Genomic DNA, 25537 nt, shown 5'->3' on the forward strand with positions numbered 1-25537 from the left:
TTATTATTAATTTTTTACTACCATTTACAAAAATATCTAAAATCATATCTCTATCCAGACACATCGTGACTACCACACACAACATAAGACCACCACAAGACCAAGGCCCAACACGCCCCCAAGGCGCTCAGTGCTTCAGATGCAACTGCACTGGCTTCGTATGTGTCCATAGCCAGCAATTTAAATAGAGAAATGCTTTAATTTAGATATAAACGAATTATACAAAAATTAATTAAGAAAATAATATAATTTGATATAGTATGTTAGATTATAAAGATACTTGTATTGTAAAATAGATTTATCAGATCATATAAAGTCACACCACTTTACAAATTTATTTTTATGTAATCTATTTGTATTTGTAACGCATTTCAATTTAATAATATTTGATACTAATACTTTTTATTTAATACCAAGACTTTTTAACTTCTTCTTCTTCTTCTTCTTCTTTTCCTATTGGAAACCTTACATTATAATTCGAGACATAAATATATTTGATGCAGATTCAAGTTCTTCAATTAAAAACAGTGGCATACGAAAGCTTATAACAAAGGCATGCATGATGAAATGTCCACAAGTCTTATTAATGCCTTTGACACGAACTTGAGATGTCACACGCAAAAGCATCAATGCTGCTGTCCGTGGATCCACCTCTCTGTATTGCTTGCAGACAAATCTTCTGAAGTTCTTTAGCTTTTCTCCTCATTTCTTTCCCCTCACTGCTTTCCAAATCCATTAACCTGTGCACAAGCCCTGCAATTTCTTCTCTTCCCACCAAGCTTTTTTCTGCATCCAAGTCTTTCTTGATCACCCTCCACCCAATCTTCCAATCGTCCGCCACCATCTTAGTGTTTGAGACTTGGTCCCAGTATATGGGAAAACTAAGCATCGGCAAGCCTGCAAATACAGCCTCTGAAGTAGAATTCCACCCACAATGGGACCAAAAACCTCCAATAGAAGGATGACACAACACCCTCAATTGGTCACACCAAGGAACAACCAATCCCTTGTTGCCACTGATCTCTTTGATCTGAGAACTTTCCGCCCGGGCCACCCAGAAGAATCTCACCCCACTCTGGCGCAACCCTGCTGCAATTTCATCCATCTGGGCGCTTGAAACCGAGTGAATACTGCCTTGTGAGACGTACAGAACAGAAGCTTTAGGCTGCAAATCCAGCCATTTGAAGTGATGGGCAGTGTCGAAGGAGCTTTGTGGAGAGAGATTTTCTTGGAGTTTGAAGTAAGGAATGGTGGGGCCTATATGATATATTGGTACCGCAACATGTTGTTTCAGAGATTCGATGGCTTGAGTTTCAAGCTCGTACACAGAAGCTAAGAGAAGACAGTGTGCTTTGGACACCCAGGATATGGCTTCTAAGGCTTTATCCAATACTGTAAGGCCTTTCCCGTACAAACACGTTGGGAGATCTGCTATTCTTGTTGAAGGAACTCCAGGGATATAGTCCACATGCTCATCTCCACGCTCTATAATTCTCAATAAAATTTACGTGATATTAATCTTTAATATTTCCCATGAATAGAATTCAATTAAGGGCAGATCAAGTATCTGTGTAAACAGAGTTCCAAGAAATGTTCATGATGATCTATGACTACGACTGAATATATAAAAACATAAACTCATTTATGATGAATCATTTACGAGACATGGTCAACAAAATCCAGATGTTGTAACTATTTTTTCTGAATATTATAAAACATGTTTGGATAAAAAAATGTATAAGAAATCTTTATCCCAATAATGGTAAGGGAGAAAATTTTGCTTTGGGCCCATCGTAAATAACTTAATTAGCGAAAAACATGAATCGGACAAAGTCGGACAGGGCGGAGAAGATTTAAGACAACAAAATCTATATAAAAAATTATGAAAGGATACAAGATCACAATCTGGATGTCTACGTGAGACTTTAACTTACTCATTTCTCACTTACCGGCTAAGGAATCAATCGGAAAATGGTGGTGCTGAACAAGGAGATCAAAATGATGGAACACCGAGTACATCATCGCCGACATGGTCCAAAGTGAGGCCACCTGGATATTCCTTTTCTTTCCGAGCTCAACCGCCCACGTAAAGTAAGTATCTGCTATCATGGTGGTAGCCGGCAGCACAAGACGCTGATCCAGGAGCTCTTCCACCGGAGCTTTCATCTTCTTCAGAACCTCTACGTAGTGGCCCGGAGCGTCTTTTGCACGGCCAATCTCTGTTGGGATGACGTTGGGGATGGTGCCGAATTTTAGGTTCTCTGGCTTGGGCTCGCCGCCGATGAAGCCGAACCACTCTTCGGTGACGACGAAGGTGATAAAAAGGTCGGGATTCTTGGCGATCAGTGACTTGCAGAGATTCATCATGGGGTTGATATGACCTCGGCCCGGAATAGGCAGAGCCACAACGTGACAAATTCTGGTTCGGTCGGAGCTACTGAGGTCCATTTTCGGTGAGAAGGTTACGAAGTATACGAGGAGGTAAGCAAGGGGGCAGAAATTCAGAACTATATATTATATAATGGAAATGGAGGATTCAATGACAGAAATACCCTCGTTCCACAGTGACCGGTGATTATTACTCTTAAAATAAAAAAGGATTTAATAAAAATAATAAATATATTCTTATCCTCATCACTAATCATTTGGGATGAGAACTTGGTTTAATTGATGTAGTTGTGTAGTATTGAGCCATTGATATTGTTAATAAAAAATGCTATAGCCACCGATTGTTGGGTTTCGATTAGGTCATGACAATTTTTTTTTTAACTTAATAATTAAGGAAGTGTTTTTTTTTTTAATGATGTTGTGAATTTTTTTAAAAAAAATTTATTTAAAAATATTAAAAAATGAATAAAAAAAGAAAAAAAAAAAACTTTGTTCTTCTCGGCACGTGTCTACCGAGGATGTAGCACGTCTCATTGTTAATATGTTTTGTATGAGGTTATAACAATCCAAGACAAGTTCTTCCTATCTGTAGATATAGAAAACGGGTGGCTTGTGAAGCCTCTAATCCAAAAGCCAGTATATGTCTTAAAGAATTGTGGGAGATTGGTGGAGTTCAGATGTATTTTTTTGTAATTAAGACATGGTTTTTATATGAGATTTTTAGATAAATTTCGTATCAGATGGTTCATGTCAGCCCCACAGTAGTCCTATTCAGGACCTTTAATGCAGCATAAAGTTTAGAGTATCGTCATTAATGTCGTCATTAATGCGGCATGGAGTCTAGGGTGACGCCATTAATGCGGCGTGGTTTTCCAAAAGGTACCTCAAGATTGGATGATTGGTGCTGTCATTTTTTCTACCTATTGTTAGAGAATGGAGAGCTGTTCGTGTTTCCCGTTCACTTGTCAGTGTAGATGCTAGGTATCACATAAGGATGTTTGTGATATTCCATATGATAAGGATAAGGCTAGGTTGGTGGTGAATGAGATTCTATATTGCTTGGGAAGGATAAGTTATTGTTTTTTATAAGGTTCCAATGGTGCACTAATTATATCATTAATTAGTCTTTTTAAAATATAGACCATATAATTTAGACCTTTCATTGAAGTGTTACAATGTTAGGATTGGCGTGTCCTGCCTATCCCCCTCAATCTGGTTTCCAGCACCATGCACACTCTTTTAGCTTGCACAATTCATGGGCTGAGCTCCTTTAGCAATCCTAGGGCCGCAGGAAGATGAGGCTTGAACCAGAAAGGGCTTCAATGTTTTGCACAGGACCAACCCATTGGATGGGAGGGGAATTCCCCTTCCAGGTATCTAATTGGATGACTCAATTTCAATCACATTCATTTAGTTAAATAGATTAAACTTGTCAATTCTTGCATAATTGGCTAAATAAACGAATAACCTCGTGTCACTTGACACAAAAATATCTATTGATTTGTTATACAATTTGAGACAATTTTCTGCTAGCTACGACCATGGGGTCGAATCCTCTATTCTTCATCTACACACATCACATGCAACAAACATTGTACCATGTGATTCTAAAAGAGAATGTTCAAATTATACAAGCTATGCTAAGTTAATTATGAGTTAAACAAGTTTGATACAAAACCGATTTGTTTATTAATCTTGTCTTATGATTTGAATTCAATTAATAAAAACATGTAACATCAATAACTGTGCTATATATTAGGGGTGTGCATCCGGACCGGATTTTTTTCCGGTCCGGATCCGAAATCCGGAAACCGGGTGAATCCGGGCGGTTATCCGCCCGGATTACACCCGGGCGGTTAAGAAATGATTCTTATCCGCCCGGACCCGGTTACGGATCCGGTTTTATAACCGGATATCCGTAACCGGTTTTAGTTTTAAAAACAAAACAACACACCCTGCGACAGACATCAGCCTCGACCTCAACCTCGACGATTCTCTCCCCCACCCCCAAGCGAAACCCTAAGTCTTGCTCACATGGATCCATCGCCGCCGATGACTGGGCCGTCGGTGACTATAGTGGCTACCATCCGGTAATGTCTTTCTTCTCCCAAGTTTTTCTCGTTATTCGGTATGCCCTCTCTCTCTCTCTATGTTTGTATATCAGTTTCCTCTCGCAAGTTTTTCTCGTTACTTGCTTTCGGATAGTTTCTGCTTACTCGTTGGCCGTTGCTACCTTTAGCTAGATTTGAGTTTGTGTTTATAGATCTGCGTTTGTGTGTAGATTTGAGTTTGTGTGTGTAGATCTGAGTTTTGGTGTTTGTATATAACTTTCCTCTCTCATTGGCCGTTGCCCACTTTAGCTAGATCTGAGTTTGTGTTTATAGATTTGGGTTTTTATGTGTAGATCTATAAAAAGTAAAGGATTTCTGCAGTTGGGGCTACGGGCTTTTGCTAGGGATGTGATTTTTTGCTCTATTAATCTCTCTAGATTTTGTGATTTTGTTTATTAAACTTTTTTTTTCTCTTCTTTCTGGTTTAGATCTGGGTTTGGGTATTTTTTTATAATGCTTGATATGTGCTGACAATACATATCCGAGTTTATCTGCAGGTAGTGATATCAAGCAGATCTCAACCAAAAACCATCTATCAGATGTGATTGAGGTCTTGTTGTTCCTTAAATAGAGCCTGTCATGGAATAGCAGTAATGGATTTACACGAATAGCACCTTTGTGCTTTTCTTTTTGCTGATATTGGCCTTTTTTTAAGATCTTGGTAGATATGATATTTGCATTAGTGCTTTATACCTCAAGCAATAATTGTGAATAAAGTGACTATATATGATCCAACCTTTCTAGGATTTGTTGAGATATTAAATAGTCGATTGATATTGACACTAGAGATGGGGAAAATGCCAGGAAGAAAAATATCAATATTATATGAAGATCATACGACAAGTTTAACTTTCAACCTTGGGGTTTAGGTGTTAATTTTTGTATCCTTTTTCCCATGATAATGCTAGCTACTTGTTGAATTCTCAGAGATCACAATTAAACAATAATTATAAATGAAATTGGGGTTCTTCCATTTTCCTTTGGTTGGTTGGGGTGGAGTGGATCATGTGATGGAATAAACTCCTAATAAATATGTAGACAAAGTTATTGGAGAGAGTCTTGATTTAATTAAATATGTAGACAGCAACTTTGGGGGGCCTTCTCTTTTACCTGATGTAAGATTTGAGTAATTCATTTGTGCCCTCGCTCAAAAGCTTTTTTTCTCCATTTATTTCTTTTGGACTGAACTTATTCTGGGAAATGTTATAGGATCTTGCATCAGGTCCAGCTTTTGATCACTTGGAAAATGCTTGACATAAGTTTGATGATGGGCCATTTTTCCTTAGGCAATTCATCTGGAGCTACTCATGCTGGTGAGTTTGCATCTTGATCTGTTTTGCATAATTTGGTTTCAATGGGTTGTACTGCTGCTGATGAATTAGATCAAATATGAGATTATAAAGAAATTGTAAATTATCTTTAAAAAATATGATCAAATATGAATTAGATCAAATATTTAATGATGCAGTTAACCAGTTTGAATGTCACCCTTATTTCCAGCGTGATTCTTTAGTCAAATTCTGTCAAAAGCATGGGATTTGTGCTACAGCACACACTCCTCTTGGAGGTTCTGTTGCCAACATTGAATTGTTTGGTTCAGTTTCTTGTTTGGTTAATTAATGGTACTGGATGCTAATTAGTGCTTGATTACTTTGATGCAGATGTATCGTAGCAATTGATGGAGCTTTTCTCAAAATCAATCTCAGGATTGTAATTTTCCACCTTAATCAAGCTGGAAGAACCTTTGTAATTGATGTTGTTGTAATTGATTGTAATTGATTATTTATTTTGTATTTTGTAAATTTATGTTTTGCATTGTGATGTAATAACAATATTATCTAGCTTGCTTTTTTATTTATTTTGTTTTTCAATTTATTTTTTTATAAATTCTTTTAAAGTGTTTTAATTATTTTAAAAAATAAATCTGGGCAATTTAAATGGGAGATCAGATTTTTTTTTAAAAAAAAGAGTTATAATTTCTTTTTAAACTTATAAAGATATTTGTAGAATTTTTTTGTTTTACAAAACCCGGATTCAATCCGGGTAGAAACCGGATATCCGAGATTCAAGGCCAAAAAACCAAAAAAAATCCGGATTTCCGGTTAAAATCCGGATATCCGGATTCAATCCGGTTATCCGCCCGGATTGAGTCCGGATTCAATCCGGGCGGATAACCGCCCGGGTTTGGAAATCCGGATCCGGATCCGGTCTTGGCCGGATATCCGGATCCGGATCCGGATGCACACCCCTACTATATATATATCAATGTTCAAAACTAACAAAAATATTTTCTATTTTTTATGTAAGTGGGTCAGTTACCACATCTCATTGAAAGCCTTCACAATGAAGTATGATGAAACTATATATCAACTTGTTTAGAGGTGAAAATGGGAAAAAAAAATAGAATTTTTATAAAATAATTATTCATTCTCTTATTTGAGAGTTTAATTACAAGAAAATGAAAAACTCAAATTGGAGGGAATACTCATTCTTCCATTTCTCTCAAAACTCAATTTTTATTCATTCTAAAAATGGTAGGAACGAGATGAGAGAATTAAATGAGAATTAGTAAAATTTTATTTATTAAAGTTCTCATAACGTCCCTATAATTTAATAAAAATCCTTTTTTAATCTTCTATTATAATTGTTATTATAAATATAAACACAATCAAACATGAATTCTTTTTAGTTATTTATTTATTTTTATATTAATTTAATTACAAACACAATTATATACTAATCTGCATACTAATTTAATGTGATTGGTCAAAAAGTAAATTTTATTAAAAACATTATTAATTTAAATTTTAAGTATAAAAAATCAGTATTAATATACAGATTAATACACAACTTTACTTATACATAACAATACTCTTTCATATATCGTCGTTTTGCTTTGGAATTTGTTTATTTATATTCTCTATATTTGGTCATATCAATTATTGTTATCTGTAATTATTTTATCAAGAGTTGAAAAGTTGCTGTCTCAATTTGCTGATCAATTGAGCCTTCTTTCTTTTCAAACAATGATCAAAGGAAAAATCTTATCCAGCCTAGACGTGAGCGTCATCCCAAAAACTCCAACGAAATTAACTATTTGGTTATAAATATGCAATGAAAAGGTTTTTTTTTTTTTTTGTTTAACATGCCTACGACATTATTGAAGTTGACAGAGAGTCAATACTTCAATACATAACACACAGTTGGAACCAATATCTCCCTCTCTCTGTGGCCAAAACAACCAGCCATCAATCTGATTTTCGCCAGAGGACTTCTCCCTCTTCTTCCCTTATTTCTCTTTTTTTTCTCTTTCTCTTTACCTATTTTCTTAGTTTATTTGTATTCTTTCGAGAAAACTAAGATCTATAATTTTCTACAACTCTCTAAAAACACACACAGCACAAGAAAACTCTCAAGCTGCAAATCGTTCAGAAAATAGTAGTGATTTTACAAAAATCACCGCGCGTGATCCTCACACGCCACTCACAAATGCATATGGTCCTCACACCCACACCTTCTGACAGTGTTTCTCGCCACACGTGCCGAATCACAGGAATCATCACCACCAGATCTCTCAGATATGACTTTTGTGATTGAAAAGATAAAAACTTGTGACCTTCACGGTAGTCAAATATTGCAAAGTCTACCAAAATTCATCTGAACTGTAATCCGTCATTTTTCATTCTTTTTCTTTTTTATTAAATAGTTAAAATTAAAATTAAAAAATTATTTAAAAAATTGAGTTTTTCTCTTGGATGGTTTGTCCATAGAGGTTGAGTCCTCAATTTCTATGAAGAGTGAGATTGAGTCTCTATTTAATCAGAATGTTGTCTTTTGAACGTTTTTTCGTAAAGAGTATTAGTAGTAGTGAAGTCCAGATCAATCCAATAGTATACTAGTGGAACACCAAATGATTGACATGAGGATATATGAAATCTAGTCATGGATGTAAGTTTCTCTTAATAAATAAATGATGATATTTTCCTAAAAAAAAAAAACACATTATTGAAGTAATTCCATAACGATAAAAATTTATTGATATCCTAACATTTTTATAACTACAATAAATTATACACTAAATAATGCATGTGTTGACGTACCAAACTTAAGAGTATCAAAAATAAAGACAATTATCTTTATAACTTTGTTTTTAAGTGAGGATATGTCTATAAAAATAACAAAAATTCTATATGTAATCATTTTTACGGATTTTTTTGTACACTCTAATGATATGATTGGTTGTGTATTAAAAAAAAATTAATCCAACCAATCATATCAGTGAAGTGCACAGGAAATACGTAAAAGTGACTGTATGCAGTATTACTTTAAAAATAATGGTACTCTTACAATTCTATTTTGTAAAAATGTTGAGTTATAGAAAAATATAAAGAAAACTGTGTATTAGTGTATTTTTGACAGTTCATTTATAAATATGACAAATGTTCGTGACCAAACACATATCTTTTTATAAATTTGCCTTAAAAATTGGCATATGTCCCTTATTAAAAAAATATGTGCTTGTTACATACTCAAGGAATACATATCAAATTTTTAAAACAAGAAAACTCTTATCATTTTTATATGACAAATTATTGTACAAGTTTTAAATAGACAAATATCTTACAAACTCTTGTAAAAAAGTAATTTATATCTAAAAAAAAATTATTTATTACTTGAACCTACTTTTTGACAAATAATTTATATAAGACTTATCTATTTGAAATTTATGCTTAATATTAATTCTTTTACATTTTCTTTGAAATTGGGAAACTAGTGTCCAAGGCCTGGCCTGGGCAGCCATAAGGCTCGTAATCACAGGGCCGAGCCCACCAAGTAATACGAGTCTTGGATAGAACCCTGCTTTGTGATGTTTAGGCCCTCCCAATCAACTTGAAAATAACAAGCATGCAATCCACGTGGTCTAATTGATCAAAATCTTCTAGATATTGGAAATGCTCCATTAATAGCCTCAAATCTTATTAATAGAATCCATAAAATTGGTGTGTGGTTTAAAGGTCTTTAAATAGAATTATTCTATATAGAAAAATGAGAAAAGTTGGAGCACAATATTGTGTACATAGTGAAGCATTGTTAGTCTATAACCAAAATTTTACCAATATCATAAGAGGGGATGAAACTATTGAGAAGAGTATCCCACATTGTTTGTAGATAAAAATATGTACATGTTAATAAATAATGAGCAACACTCTTTTATTGAATTGGTTTTATGAGATGAGTTAGAATCATGAATTTCTTCATTGTATTAGAGCTAACCACAAAACAAATGGCAAAAAGGGATGCCCACACTTCTTATTCGGTGACAAGAACCAGCAACAATATTAGCCTGTATGTGAGGGAGAGTGTTGAGAAGGGTATCCCTAATTATTGTGGACAAAAGTCTAGGACTCTAGGCATATTTGTAAAAAATGAGCAACTATTTCTTATTGAACTGATTTTATGAAATGAGTTAGGCTCTTAAATTTTTTCAGAAACTAATATATTTCGGTTATTTAATCGAGAAGATAAGCCCATAACACTACTTATAAAGAAGAATGTTGGAGAGAGTTATAGACAATATTACTCTTGATGTATTTTGAATCATTTATAATTTAAACATGTAAACAAAAAGAAACTTAATAAAATGAGAAATAATTTATATAAATTCTAAATAAAGAAATCGTGCTTAATCCCTTTATAAAAGAAAAATTTTATTCATAAGCCTCATACACCACACACCACTCTTTTTGTTATTTTTTTAAATTTTTTCTCTTACCAAATGTATAGTATATGGATGATTAGTAGAAGAATTCAATTATTTTAAGAAGAATAAAAATAAATAAATTTTTTTAAAAAATAAAAAATTATGTGGTGTGTGGTGTAGGAGCTTATGAATAGTAAAACTCTTTATAAAAAGCTGGATTCTACTACTATGAGAAAGTATAAAAAAACTTTTTATTTTATTTTAATAGAACTCATATTTTTACAAAAAAAATTTACATGATATTTGTCTATTTTGAATTTGTATAATCAATATTTTTAGAAAATTGAAGAGAAAAAATAGTATTTAATGAGGGGGGCAGAGTACACACCATGGGGCTGGGGAACAATCACTTACACTCGGCCTCCTCCCTCTGACATCTGCCATTGAACATACTAGAGAGTTAGAGAGTTGATCAGTTGAAGGCAGCCATGCATGCATGCAGCAACAGGCCGTACAAACTAAGAACAAAACTTCCCCATACAAATTACAATCATCCCGTGTTTTCTGTAGGCCCTTTTGTCGTCGTTTTCCTTTGAGCCTCACAAAAGAAAAAGGTTTCAAGCATCCATTTCCTTTCCTTTAGATGAGGACCACATGATAAGAAAGTATTGGAAGGAAACAGCAACCCAAAAGAATAAATAAAAAAGATCGACCAGAAAATATCTGCCCAATAATGCCATCTATCGGTGTTTGATTATATGAGATCGATGTGCCATACACATTTACACTTTTCAGTAACCTAGCTATAGTTTGGAATTACCTCTAAAAGAAATGGCAAATAAGTTAGGAGCTGTTAGAAAGGAATCTGTTGCCTTCCGCCAACTTCAATAACGGCTAAGTACTCATGTTTTCTCACCTATCGAGTTATTATATTATTAAGCTCATCTTTAGATTACATTATATACATCACTTAAAAGTAATATTACATATAATTATGAAGTACTGTAGTGTAAGTACTGTTCAATCATTTTAAAAAACAGTAAAATTCACTATTAAAAGATATTTTTTTAAAGTGATTATGCAACACTTACATACTCATAATTATAAATATTTTATTAAATATGTTATTTATAACAATTTATAAATAAAAATTTTCTTTCTAGCCATCTAAGGGATATGAATAAAAGGAGTTAATTTAATTACCAATCGTTTTAGTTTGAATTATTTCTTAGATAATTTCGAAATAATCCCGATTTACAATAACATCTCCACGTGCATATCTTAATTGCTTCAAAATTATATATATATATATATATTTTTTTTTTTGTCGGTGGAGATTTTGGTTTTTATGATTTATTTATTTTAAAGACAAAATGCTTTTAGAAAATGACATGTCATGTCGTATTTTTCTTTCTCGAGTAAAAGTAACGCGCACTAAGTTACTAACCACATGACTCAACTTTTTACCTTTGTATCGTTCTATACTCGCCGAAATTCCTACCGAGGAATCTCTTGGTACGTGCAATTTTTAAAAAACCACAATATTATTAAATAAAAAATATTATCTTAATTATTAAATAAAAAAATGGAGACCCATTCTCAATAAGTGTAGCTTTTTCATTTTACCTTTTACATGTAGCATGTTAATTATGATGAAAGATTTCATTATTTCTAAAGAAAAATGAGAGTTGCAGTTGTGAGTATGCAAGTATCGGGTAATCACTTTGAAAAAAATAATTAAATACAAGATCTATATAAAAAAATTAATTTTATAATAATATATTTAACTCTTTTGCAAAATGACTACGTTACATTTACCGACTTTATAACTGAATGTAACATTATTCATTAAGACATGGCCATTTGTGACTAAAGAAAGAAAGAACATTACCATAAGGCTTAGAAAATTAAAAGAAAAATAAAACATCAATATCAGATGTGAAATATTTGATTGATCCATCACATAGACAAAACAATAAATGCGTGCCCCATTAAAATAGAAGTGTCCATAAATGAGCACATGCATTATATATGGCCATACTTCACTTTGGATCTTCATGTACGTTTCTTTAACACCCTTCCCTTCATGAATGGTTGTGTGTAAAGTCATGGTGATGACCCTTTCCATGGACCACTGCCATTGATGTACTATGGAAATGCATACAAAATTTTAGATAATCGAGATCACTCCGAAAGCAAAGGGGTCCTTAAATTTAGTTTTGGCAGAAAACCCTTTTCCCTTTTTTATTTTTTTGTTCTTTTTTCTGCATATAGAATTGGTTGTACTAGTCAAAGGCAACTATACTGCATGTATCCAAGCTTATTTCAATTTCATCTAATATTAAAAAAAAAAAATACTATAGTTTATATTTAATATATCCCTCGTCCTTGGGTTCTTCAAACAAAAATAAGTCTCACTACAAAAAAGAGAGAGCATTTGTGGCAAATTATTTGTGACAATAATAATTATTTACGATAAAAATAGATTCATTTTAACATAAAATAGTCATTTTTATAATAAATAATTGATCACAAATAAGTAATTTTTTTTTATAATAACTATACTTTTTTATATAAAGAGAATTATAAATAAATTTATTATATATTTTAAAGGCTTCTAAGGAATATTTCCCTCGGGATGTCGGCCGTTTGATTTGCCGAATAATTCTTTGCAAGCCTTACGATCGATGGGGTTCCAACATAGAACTATAGAAGGAAAGGTATAGGCCACGCTCTCTGTGCTGTCAATTTTATGCATGGCCGATGGGATGGGCCTCGTGTCTTAAGATATAAAGCTCCATAATAAGTGCACAGAAAGTCCGACTGAATAGAGATATATTTTCATTTCATTTCATTGATTCAAACGAAAAAGAATAATGCCAGAAAAATTCCAAATTTAAATATGCATGCAGGAGAGATATTTTGAGAGATATTTCGAGCATGTCAAGAAACCCTCTTCACGAATCGACCCTGCAACGTCCCAAATAGCATAAATGAGTTGTAGTATTCACTTTATTTAAAGAAATAATATTTTATAATTATAGAGTGTATAACTATCACATATTTTTTTATAAAAAAATAAATAATGAATATAGAATTTATATTAAAAATTAATTTTTTAATAATAGACTCTTCTCTTTTTTAAAAAGAATGCGCATTATTTATATAAATTATAATTATATTTAACATTACTTATATATTTATAGGCCACTTTTATATGATATTGTATATTAATTATTTTCTTAATAAATGAACAGTATCTCATTAATGTGAGATTAGAGTAAGCAATTAAGAGATGTAGAGGAAGGGAAGGGAAGGGAAGACAAGAATTGAACGTACGTACCCTGAGTCTAGGTCGTTTATCTGCATTGAGTTTGCGAACTTGGTATCTTATCTTCTTGGAGAACAATCTAGTTTGCCGCTTCTCTTTGTACCTTAGAACTCTTGCTTCCCTTCTTGTTCTCATCTCTTCTTCCATCACAGGCACCTCTCCCATCTTGAATATTATTCAAAACTCAAATATATCGTTATTCAGAATTTTAAGACAAAATAATTAAAAAAAGAAAGAGATTGCTGAAGTATAATTATTCAATATATATAATATAAAAAGAAAGGAAATTAAAAGGCTAAGAAATGGTTACTAACATCATAATTATATCCATTGCTCGCCATGGGAACAGAACAATCATCGGCCCAAAGAGACCCCCGGTTAGACCATGCATCCAAGACCTCTTCATAATTCAAGTTCAAATTCAAAGATGACATCTTTTCATCTTCCTCCAAAACCCCATCATTTTCCTTCTTTATAGTACAGTAGCTTTCTTCTTCAAAAAAGCATCGGTTTGGGTTCTCAAGCTGATCTTTCTGCTCTTCTTCATCGTCTCCTTCTCTGTATGAAAATTCTTCCCAGTCCATGAAATCCCAGTTAAGTTGGCCATACTTCTTGGTGTCCTGTGGTAGTTTTTCATCAACTTCCATGCCCCAAATACCCTCCAATTCATCCATAATCTCGAGTACTTCTCCATGCTCTGCGTAAGTAATATCCTTTGTGCTGGAGAATTTGGTAAGAACAGTAGTGTCTGGCACTTCTTGTTCTTCTTTCTTTGGGCTTCTTAAGAACGAATGGTAACCCATCTTATCTCTCTCTTTCTTAAGTCTATATCTTTACTTTCCCTTCGTATTCAATGTATGCATGCAAGTTTGAACATATATAACAGAGATGAGAGTAGATTTCATTCATTCTCTCTGTTTATTTTTATTGTTTGCTTTATTTTCCTACGTGGCATCTTATCCTCTTGCTATTGGTTTGTTCATGTCCTTCTTTCTTATAATTGGTTGAAAGATTCCAGCTTGGAGAAGGTAGTGTGGGTCCCAAACGCCCTTTTCCTTGTCTGCGACTTGGGAGATGGGACAAAACGACTCATTGAGTATTTTGTAAAGCAATTCACGTGGTCAAAAAGGGTTAATATGTTGACAAGAACATTTACATTAGTTTATCTATATGTAAATACAAAATCACATATTTTGACATTCTCTTTGTTATTCAAGAAAAATTTTTACATTAAATTATGCATTTTTGAGTTAAATTAATAATAAAATATTATTTTTATTATTATTATTAATTTTTCCTAAAATTAAATTTTTTAATATATTTTACAATTAGCAGCTACTACAAGGATGTTGAAGGTAGAGTGGGAGGAGAGAAAAAAATTAATAAAATACATATATGAGAGAGAGAGAGAGGGAGGAGAGAGAAAAAATTAATAAAATAGTATTTGTAAGTGCATTTGCAAAGATGTATTGACACTATTTATAGCTATGAAAATATTTACATGAGTTTTGTTATATAAAAGCAAAGTCGTATACTAATCTGCATATCAATATTGATTCTTTCATACTTAAAAGTTAAAATAGTATTGTTTTCAATAAAATCTACTTTTTAATCAATCACAATAAATTAATGCATATATTAGTGTACAAGTATACTTACAACTAGATTTTTCCTATTTACATATACATAATTTAATGTAGTCAATTTAATGATTTAGTTATATAAATGTGTTCACATTTACATATAGAGAGATAACCAATGCAAATGCTCTATACACGGCTCAATGGGCTCGATATACATGCAATAAGCAGGTAAAGAGAGGCCCATATATACCTAGCCCATGCATCGATCTCTTGGGTGAACAAAACAGAACTACAAAAATAATGGATGGGTATCCATTGGGGTTAAAAATGTTGGGTGGGAAAATTGGAAATGGGAATGCTTCGGAGGCTATCCATTTCTTCTTCCTCTTTTTATTAACCTGCTGCTCTTTCTTCTATCCTTTGTTTTTTTGTTTTTTTTCAATCCCGTTGAAAATTGAAACTTATGTTACTATGTACTATATTTTAATGGTTGTCCAAGAGTTGATGCTTTAACTCCTCTCGTATTATCACCCAAATTTCAGTAACATGATCCGAAGTATCAATTTTGAATTTTTGACAATCACCATTTATATATTCTACCCTCCCTCTAATATTTGACATAAATATGCTTGATAAAATACTAAATATTCAAAAGATACAAAAACAAAACGATCTAAAAACAATATAATTCAGAAAAAGTGACTTCTAAAGCGAGGAAGAGAAGCTAGCTATAGATGTCAACCCTACTTTACTCCATATATATCTTATCATGATATGCCGGGTTGACCCCTAAATCCAGGTTCCCTTGTTTTCGTATGCTCCTAATCCTCGGTACACTTCACTTTTGCAACTTTTGCAACATTGGACTAAGTCACTTCCCTTGTTCTTTCTCCCTTTGTCTCATATGATGATATACATATAGAAACAAAAAAGAAAAAGAGAAAGAAATCCATGCACAATAAACAAGGAGAGATAGACCGTAGAGAGATGGGAGAGAGGACAAAAGAAACATGAAAATGAGGGTTTGGAATTTCATAAAAGGGGATGATCAGGAGGAGTTAAGTCCAAAGAGACTCTCTCTTAGGAGGGTCTTGAATTACATTGCTAGAAGAAGGAAAGCCAAGGTATTGGGACATATTCATGTTATTGAAGTCGGCGGATAAAAGAAGCGACTTCTCGCCAGCTTGGACGTCTATATGGTTTGTTGGTAAGTAATTTGGCTGTTGATGCATCTGGATGCAAAGTATCTCTGCTTGAGCCACTGCAAGCTGCATTTCCAACTTTGATACTTCATTCTGTAGGTAAGATATAGCCCCAGCACACCCGTAAACAGGGTCTCTTACTCTTGCGTTTGCTTCATAAACTAAACTGCTCACTGCATCTCCCCTCTGATGAATTGGGAGCTCCTGCCAAACCAAAATGAAGGTAAAAAAATTAAAAAATTAAAAAACATGGTTAAAGAGTGAATAAATACATAACAAAAAAGAGACCAGAGAAAGAGGGATCGGAGAAAGAGACCTGCAACATTTTGCTGACATTGCTAGCACCAAAAACCTTGTGAACAATGGCAAACTTGTGAGGGTCATCAGAAGGGAAGTAAGGAGCAAAGATACAGTCCTTGGCGCAGCGGCGTCTCAACAACTTGCACGAAGCACATGGTGAAGAGCCTCCCATATGTAGACAGAAACGACCGGCCAAGAAAGGAAAGATGTTTATGTTTTCTCGGAAAGAGGAAGTGGGGATGGAGGAAAAGTGTTGCAGGACAAGCAGCTTGATGCTGAAGAGAAATGAGCTTAATCTATGTATTTATAGGAGTAAAGGAGGTGCTAGCTAGCTATGTCCGGCCAGTACATTAGAACAGATTCACATGCTTCTGTATTTAAAATACGAATAAAGTATAATCAATCGTATTTAAACAACAAGAGATCGCAGTGATAGAGTCTCACTAAAACAACTAAGAAAATTATTTAATTTATAGCCTCTGATATATTACTGAGCGTAGAAGAAACCTATATATATATAATATGTACTACAGTTTTAGCCAAGAAGGGCATTAGGGTCATTAAAGGAAGTAGAATTGATTATTATTGAATAAATAGAGAGGATTGACCACCGCCTAGATGTACGAGCAATACTGGTTAAGGTAATGTTATATATACTGATGAAATGCTCAAGTGTTATGCATTTATTTTTAAAAAAAGATAAATTTATTATTAAAAAATTAATAATTTTTTTATATAAATATCATATTTATTATTTTTTAAATAATTATATAGCATTTGTACACTGACGACTGTAACTATTATTTCTCATTAATTAGCAATGCATGCAGTTTTGTGCGTCGGAAGTTTTCAAAGTTCTTTCTCCTTTTGACTCTTCTCTATTTTTACGTGGGTATATTCTACTTGTAGCATAAATGTAATAATTACGTAAGAGAAGTACTATAGTCACAAAGAAATATTTGAAAAATAAATTTACAAACTGACATGATTTTATATAATATATTAGATTTACTTTATAATAAAAGTAGCTTTACAATCTAATATATCACATCAAGTCACATTAATTTGTGAATCTATTTTTATAAAATCTCTATGTGGCTAAAACATTTCTCATTACGTAATAGAGTAATGCTAGATAAAGTCGTGAGTATTATATTTATTTAATTTTTTTAAAGAGATTGTGTAGCACTTGCACACTCCACAACTATAAATATAATTTATCTAGTAATTAGTAACTTAATATAGTAATTAATTAGAGGGATGGGAAACCCTAACTTGGACCAAGACCCCGAGAGATGGGTTTCAACGTGAATGTTTGTTGGTGGACATTCACATGGAAACATATATCTTTTCTCTACCTCTTCTCCCTAATTGTTTGAATTGGCTCTCACCGATGCCTACGATCGATGTAGGTTGAGGCTTTGATCAACGTTCAAACACCAACTTCAACAAATTAAATTATTCAATTAAACCAAACCAACTACAAATGCATTGCAAAAACAACATGGAGGAAGACCACCATCAACTTCAACGCTTCAGCCTTCAGGGTATATTTGTAAAAAAAAAAAATGTTGTTCTTTTCTTTTTTTTGCTCGAGCCATTTCTTGGGACCGTCTTCTCTTCATGTGGGCTTTAAATGAAGCTCAATATATGTAATAAAAAAACATGCAAATGGTGCCAAAAACCTGTTGGAGTCAAACTCAAAAATGGGAGTCCCCTTTAACCCCATCAAACTCACTTCTAAGAAAAAATATACATGTTGGATAAAAATTGTATTATAGAAATTTTTTTGGGTTTCTGTAACCCCAAAATTTGTGTATAATATGGTAATTTTTTTACTAAAAATGAGGGCAATTAATAAAATTAAAGATATCGTGAATTTTCTCCAAACAAAATCTTTTTCAACACTCTAAAAGGTTGACAAAAACCGAAAATTTCACAAACAAAACCATCAATTTTGAAATGGTACAGATTGATTGTTTCCTAGGCGTGGGGTGTAACGTCTTGCGGGCGTCACCACCAATTCATTATTATTCTTACAAGATTAACAAGCTCAACCTTATCACATACACCTATCTGCCAGCAAACACATAAAAATATATGAACATGATCTAAGTAAACCCAGTTATGAATATAAAGAGATCGAGCAGCAGCACCCCATGCACCCACGTGCAATATGAGAAAGGAAAATTAAGAGCAACTTAAATAATTTTTTGAGATTCTCTTTGTGGTAGGCCTTTCATTATTTATGTAACGAGATGCAGCATAGCATCCACATTTAATCAAGTACTTCAGAATAATGACCAGCTACAAGATTAATCAAAATGATGTTCCAATTAATAATATACTTAATTTGGATCAAATGGTACGTTGTGCATTAATTAGTATCATCAGCAAGTAATGCAGAGATCATAAAAAAATTTTATATATAGTCAAATTTGTATACTCTTTTGTATACTACATGATGTGATTGGTTATGTATTAAAAAAAATTGATGCAACTAATCACATCAGTAAAATGTACAAGGAATATGCAAAAATAACTGTATGTAGCGTTACGTAAAAATAACTGTATATAGCATTACTCAAGATTATATATTGCATGACTACTATTTTTCACCATTAATATTAGATAAATAATATTTACAATTAATAAATGTGTAAGTGTCATGTAATTTTTTTGAAAAAATGAGTAAATATAGGATTCACACGATAAAAAAAATTAATTTTTTAATAATAAATCATACTTTTTAAAAAGAATTATACAGCATTTATATACTTTATAACTGTATCTAGTATTATTTAATATTTTTGTATTTTCTCGAGTAGTCTAAGACTTTAAGTTATTATCTCATCTCTTTTTTAATCTATTAATAACAGCTCACGAAGAAATCAATTAGGACATGATCTGACACGAAGCTAAGAAGTACTAATGATTACATATTTAAAACAATCCCATGTATGCCAGTTCGAGCGAGCTAGATGGAAACTAAAATTAAATGGGCTTGTGGAAACCCTAACACCCTTTTCCAACTCTAGCATTTAATGCTCTGCACATGACTCCAAGCTTCTAATCTTTTGTTCCGAGAAAAACAGCACTCTTCCCGTAGTTCTAACATATTAATATATATTTATATATATGTATGACGTCTTTCCTGTATATATGAACTTGTCTTATAAACTACGTTTATGTTTTTTTCACTTAAGACTTTGAACATCTCATTCTAATTAAAAAGAGGAAAAGTGGGACCACTTTGCTGAATTTATTTAAATATTGTAATACCTTAGAAAACGCGTATTAATTTTACTTCCGCTTTCAAGTTTCAAACACCTAAGCTCTAGGAAGAAGAAAAACCATGGGGCTCTAGAAGTGATGATCAGAATAATCTACTTTATTTATATATATAAAGTAGAGAGAGGGAAAAAAACAGACATCTCTCACCGTCTTAGAGAAATCAAACATGCGAGAGCTCCAATGCAAACATTGAATGCACTTTGGTGATATGGAAGATTCGATTCTTGAGATGTGAATAGAGAAATCAAACGTGGTAGCTGAAACAATATATGGCAGCCTCTGAAGTTCCAGGGTGTTTGAGCTCAAGTGGTAGCTGACCTGAAATTCAAAAGCCTGAGCAGAGTGTTTTTTGATTTCCAATGCTGGCCTTCAAAATCAAAGTCTACATTATATGCTTGTGCAATACAAACATAATAACTGGGATACGATCAAATATTCAAGAGGTAAAACCGTAAAACAACATGACATGTACATGCGGACATTGGACCGTATTAATTTCTTCCTACAGGGCTAAAATATATATACATACAATTCTTATATATATATATATATATATATTATAATGTCATGTCATCGATGCTATGTTACACGGATATGACATTCATATTTCGGAGCATGAGCGGACAATTATAACTCGGCTTATGAGATAACTCTCGTTGAAATAGTTAAAGTCAACGGGATTATCTACCTATTCACATTCAATCTCTATATTAGATTATCTAATTATTCATTATATAATAATAAAATAATTATTTTTTTATTTTTTAAATTTATTTATTTTTCTCATATTTTAATAATCTACCTATTATACGTTAATAACTAATCATATTTTAATTAAATTATTGATTAAAAAATCATTTTCAATAGTCATTTAATGTTAATAACTACATACGACTAATTAAACTCATTTAAAATTTAATATAAATGTCTTAATCATAAATTAAATTTCTATATTTCCAATCCAACTAAATTACAAATCAAATTTCTATAAAGTGACTTTGCATTTGTGACAGGAAATGTTAAGAGAATGGAGAGTGTTCTAAAAGTAATAATAAAAGAAGACGTATTAGGTTCATCTACGGCGCATATCAAATATGACTTTTGTTATAGATATATTGTAGCAAAAACCAACTGTTCAAATTCTTCGCATAATCCAATGCGGGCCATAACTTGTCCCAGTAGCCCCCCAACATACATTTTTTCTTTTTACCTTCGGCTAATCCATTGAGATTGCTTTGAGTAAACGGGTTTACAATACATATAATCTATATGATATAATTTAATTTATAAAATTTAAATTTTAAAATTTATCTTTTAAATTAAATAATATGACGTACAATATATAGTATAAAGACACTATTTAAATATCCCTATCCCGTTTTTTCTTTTAAATAATTTTTCCAAGTTAACAAATAACTTCTGAACGCCAGATACTAATTTCATGATTAAAAAAGATTTGGTTCAGACCTAATCAATCTGAATCAATTAGAAAGCGAAAAGATTTGAATGGACTTTTCTATTAATCCATAGACTGTTTTTTTTTTTTTGGGAATAGAAGTCGGGTTTTTGCCAGAAGGCTGACAGTGTTAGTCAAGTGTTTAGAAAAGGGTGCACAGTCTCTCTAGATAATCTGGCCCACAAAGAAAATGTGCGAGTAAACTGAACGAATATTATACCAAGGATGCGCATCTAACTATCTGCAATCCAGAAGGTGCCACCGAGATCCCCATGGAATTGTAAACCCAGTAGAAATTTAATTACTTACCAAGAAGTAGACGACCAACATTGGCCTCAAAGTTGAATGATGTGCGATGCACTGGTAATTCGTCGCAGGTCTTGCAATTTTCGTAAATTCCTCTCCTTAATTCCATTTCTGAACATAGTGCTTGCTGCACATCTTTTCTCCTCACAAAGTGCAGGATGCATGATGATCTTCTCAGCGCTCTTCTTATTTAAGTATTCTGCAGCCTGCGCCTTAACTGACATTGAGACAGAATTTACAGTGATCAAATTGCAGCATCTGGCCCTTAACTTGTGAATAAGCTACATGACTTGAAAATCATAACTTAGTAACGAAATGATGGATCAATAATTTGCATATCACTGACTACTACTACGACCATAACTTAAGGTTTCGTTTTTCCCTATGTGAGCTTTTCAAGATAATTCTAGTCACTTTATCAATCATATGTTCAGGATAACCTTCTTTCTTTCCAATGAAAGATATGAGAATAGAAATGCAGCTACTCAAAAACATTTATTGTGGCACGGCTTCTTCCTCTTTCTTGGTTATACCTTACATACAAAAATGCAGCTACTCTCCCAACCCGGCATGAGGCATCAAACATACTATGCTTAGTAATTTAATATTGTAATGTGTTCCTCTATCTCAAAAGGAAGCAATTTAGATCAAGAAAAACCAAATTCGTATGCAGGCTATTAATTAGATGGCGTAAAACCAAAATTATGCTATTAATGGTTCCAAACGTTGTATGGATTAGCAGAAATTGCACCATCAGTAGTCAGCATAAATCTAGTCAGCAGCCAACAATACTGAGTTATCAATGCAATGGATAACAAATTCAATATGATGGTATAAGGTGTTTGATGCCAAGTTTTTATCTGATTCTGAGAGGGTATCCCGTTTATCAGCAGCAAGGCTAACAACTAATATTTGGTTTGTGCATCGTCAAGTCATGTTGCACAAGGTGGAAACAACAAATTGACCCACATGGCTGGACCGGCTATGGTATTTTCTAATCACAAATGCTCTCTCTCTCTCTCTCTCTCTGTGAGATAGTCTTAAAAACGTTTACACAAATAAAGAAGACTTACCAGAGCGTGAAGCAGCTGATGTCATGGCAAAATCTTTAAGTCCCTTTATTCTGTCCAAGGCTTGAAAGTTTCCAGAGACTGCATTGGTTTTGGGGTTTGCAGTATCATTCATTTTGAGGCATAATAGTGCATTGTCACATGCCTAAAAGAGAAAAAACTCTATAGTGAAGCCTGAGAATAGTGTAGGCAACTACCACATTTCCTGATTTCAAACTCAAATAGTTAATATGCAAAAGAAAAAAAAAAACCCAAAATTTGAATATCTGAGTCAGCTTGAATTGGCAGAGATATATTGATTATACGATGCAGATTATACAATTATATATACAAATTATAGTGATTAGATGATATCATGGTTTACACAGTCTTTGGTGCCAGAAGCAAGGAAGGAGTTCATAAAAAATGGAAACATAATTGTTAACCACATTAATCTTCCTTCAATACTAAGATCGATAACTTCATTGAAGATGCTACAAAAGTTAACCAGAGTAAATTTCTTTCCAATACACAAAGCTTCCTTAACCACCATATCTGGCATTTTCTTTAGTACAACTCTGATTGTTCTACAAAGCTTAGTGGAACCATATATAACTTCAATAGGGATAGTCTTATTGATACTGAGACCTAAATTTATGTACATATCCATATCCATATCCATAAATTGGTGGACGACGGAATTAATAGCCATCCGAACAAATTATTATGAAAAATATTAGCAAATACCATTCACAGAATTCTAAGAGTAAACATAATCCAAATTTATTGAAATCCTATGATCGAGCTGTTTAATAATAGAAACGGTTACCAAAAGCATCGTAATAGCAACAATGCAGTTCATCGTAACAGGAATAAATATTTGTGACTTGCAATTCAACTAGAACCAGAATTAGAGTAAAATCAAACATTATAGAAATTACCTTCACTGCAATTGAACAGAAACCATGGTCCAGTGAGTGTTCAGCAAAATTTAGCCATTCCAAATACGAAACTTCTAGCCATTGGCAACTTGCGGACTCGAGTTCACGCATATGCAAAGCCTCGTATCTCAAAGCCAAGCAGCTCTGAAGACATTACGTGTGCCAAGAAAAATAACATTAATAAGGGTAGATCATTAGCACAGAAGCTTCCCAGCCTAAATAAACTGCATCAACAATGACAATTAACTTGTAGCAACAGGATTAAGCACTTCAAAAACTAATCTACAAAACAAATTCCACACCGAGATTCCCAACGCAATAAAAAGGATTTCACGCCAAAATCTAAACAAAGCTTACTACATCACCTAATGAAAGCATCATATTAAGCCAGACAACTCGGTAAACAAAAAATTTAGCTGATGTGATTACTTGTTATATTACGAACCATTCTTTCTCGTGTCGGATAAATATGATGTTATCTTTACAAATTATGAAAACGAAGAAGAAGATGAAAATTGAGATTAAATGCCTCAACGTCGCCGATTAGAGCGAACGCGTGGACGAAAAACTCAAGAATCAGAAGCTTCTGATCGACAGATTTCTCGACGGTTTCCCGAATGGCGGGAACAGATTCGGCTCTCAGGAACACTCTCAAGCTCGATTCTACTTCCTTCACCGATTTTACTGATTTAGAAACCAAAACAGATCCGAGAATTCGTAGAGTCATGTCGTCGAATCTGCACCAAAAAAAAAAAAAAAAGGAATTCAAACTTTCGGTTCCAAATCAAGAAACAAGATATGGAAAGTTCTGGAAACGGAAATCGACCTTCTAGTTTCGATCAGGGAGCGGAAGAGGGAAAGTTGCTGAGCAAGGGCGTCTGCCATTTTTGGAGGGAATGGGTGGGCGAGATTCTTGAATTGGCTGGGAATTTAAACACGTTGATATGTTCGTTACGAGAATATTACGTGCCAAGGCGACTTTGAAATTCTGCGTTCTTCTCTTTTATACAATATGTGATATGTATGTCAATACATTTATGTTACTCTATTTGTTTAATAAACTAATGTACTCTTTTATCTGTGTAATAAGTGGAGGTGCCGTGTTCGAGGAAAGATCAGGGCCGTTGATTTATTAACTGATGAGCTACCAGTCCACGTGAGGAGCCCGTGCTCCCATCTGGATCTTCATAAGCCAAGCCGCTGGATCATTACACTTGTCACCATCTGTTGTATTATATATATTGCATACTTACCGTGTAAACCCTAAGGGTGTTGAGTCATTTTTTGAGTATGCAGCGGCTGAGTCTTTCTCGAGAGGCAGAGAGATAGAGAGAAAAGAGAGAAGGGGGCTGTTTTAGGGTTTCTATGTTTGATCTCTAGAGAGAAATCTGTGTGATTTCTTGTGAGGGCTTGTAATCCTATTGAACTGAGGCTTCTCTATGCTGTAATCTTTATCAATAAAGATCTCTGAGGCCATTCCTGCCGTGGATGTAGACCATTAGGGTCGAACCACGTATCTCGGTGTGTTCTTTCTATGTTTTGCTTATTTTCTTATTTCATTGATCATTCTTATATCCTTACTAATTTCTGGTATATATATACTCACGGTTATTTGTTGATTCGTGCTTATATATTGGATCTGGAAGTACTGTATATTCTTGTATAAGATCTGTGTTGGTATTCTGATGGTTTTGTGAACACAGTTGATAGTATTGTGGATATTGTGAATCTTGTGCATTTCGGTTTTGAGTCAAGAACAGAAATATACTTGTTAAGTTTTTCAGAACCGAAACTGATAAAGCTTTGTTATCTGAATTGAATTTCTTTATTACAAATCTTTGCAATATTTTTTTTGTATCTATAAAACACTAGTTT

At 33.3% G+C, this 25537-nt stretch overlaps 5 protein-coding genes across 9 annotated transcripts; 1 reads left to right on the forward strand and 4 right to left on the reverse strand.

Moving 5' to 3' along the window:
* Positions 1-470: 470 nt before the first annotated feature.
* Positions 471-2498, reverse strand: LOC122293364 (UDP-glycosyltransferase 87A1-like). Its single transcript, XM_043101921.1, has 2 exons — positions 1950-2498; positions 471-1485 (listed from the first exon to the last, which is right to left on the reverse strand). The coding sequence occupies exons 1-2, from the start codon at positions 2446-2448 to the stop codon at positions 584-586; spliced, it is 1401 nt and encodes a 466-aa protein (XP_042957855.1). The 5' UTR covers positions 2449-2498; the 3' UTR covers positions 471-583.
* Positions 2499-4189: 1691 nt separating this feature from the next.
* LOC122294872 (aldo-keto reductase family 1 member D1-like) lies at positions 4190-6367 on the forward strand. Of its 5 annotated transcripts, none has more exons than XR_006237782.1 (4): positions 4190-4478; positions 5709-5812; positions 6000-6066; positions 6161-6367. XR_006237782.1 is itself a non-coding variant. In XM_043103857.1 (4 exons), the coding sequence occupies exons 1-4, from the start codon at positions 4423-4425 to the stop codon at positions 6169-6171; spliced, it is 270 nt and encodes an 89-aa protein (XP_042959791.1). In that variant the 5' UTR covers positions 4190-4422; the 3' UTR covers positions 6172-6367. The 5 variants fall into 5 exon arrangements, 1 of the variants encoding a protein (XP_042959791.1); XM_043103857.1 differs by having other exon boundaries at positions 5968-6066; XR_006237781.1 differs by lacking the exon at positions 6000-6066 and having other exon boundaries at positions 4196-4478.
* Positions 6368-13018: 6651 nt separating this feature from the next.
* LOC122293913 (zinc finger protein CONSTANS-LIKE 6-like) lies at positions 13019-14399 on the reverse strand. Its single transcript, XM_043102365.1, has 3 exons — positions 13846-14399; positions 13544-13696; positions 13019-13170 (listed from the first exon to the last, which is right to left on the reverse strand). The coding sequence occupies exons 1-3, from the start codon at positions 14332-14334 to the stop codon at positions 13144-13146; spliced, it is 669 nt and encodes a 222-aa protein (XP_042958299.1). The 5' UTR covers positions 14335-14399; the 3' UTR covers positions 13019-13143.
* A 1726-nt stretch (positions 14400-16125) lies between these two features.
* On the reverse strand, positions 16126-17077 carry LOC122293914 (LOB domain-containing protein 12-like). Its single transcript, XM_043102366.1, has 2 exons — positions 16633-17077; positions 16126-16520 (listed from the first exon to the last, which is right to left on the reverse strand). The coding sequence occupies exons 1-2, from the start codon at positions 16786-16788 to the stop codon at positions 16173-16175; spliced, it is 504 nt and encodes a 167-aa protein (XP_042958300.1). The 5' UTR covers positions 16789-17077; the 3' UTR covers positions 16126-16172.
* A 2909-nt stretch (positions 17078-19986) lies between these two features.
* Positions 19987-24628, reverse strand: LOC122295080 (protein DOUBLE-STRAND BREAK FORMATION). Its single transcript, XM_043104113.1, has 6 exons — positions 24489-24628; positions 24192-24399; positions 23663-23806; positions 22746-22887; positions 21676-21889; positions 19987-20228 (listed from the first exon to the last, which is right to left on the reverse strand). Exons 1-5 carry the CDS (start codon positions 24545-24547, stop codon positions 21702-21704), a joined length of 741 nt encoding a protein of 246 aa, XP_042960047.1. The 5' UTR covers positions 24548-24628; the 3' UTR covers positions 19987-20228; positions 21676-21701.
* Positions 24629-25537: the final 909 nt, after the last annotated feature.

Source organism: Carya illinoinensis, chromosome 14 (assembly GCF_018687715.1).
Source record: "Carya illinoinensis cultivar Pawnee chromosome 14, C.illinoinensisPawnee_v1, whole genome shotgun sequence".
Classification (NCBI taxonomy): domain Eukaryota; kingdom Viridiplantae; phylum Streptophyta; class Magnoliopsida; order Fagales; family Juglandaceae; genus Carya; species Carya illinoinensis.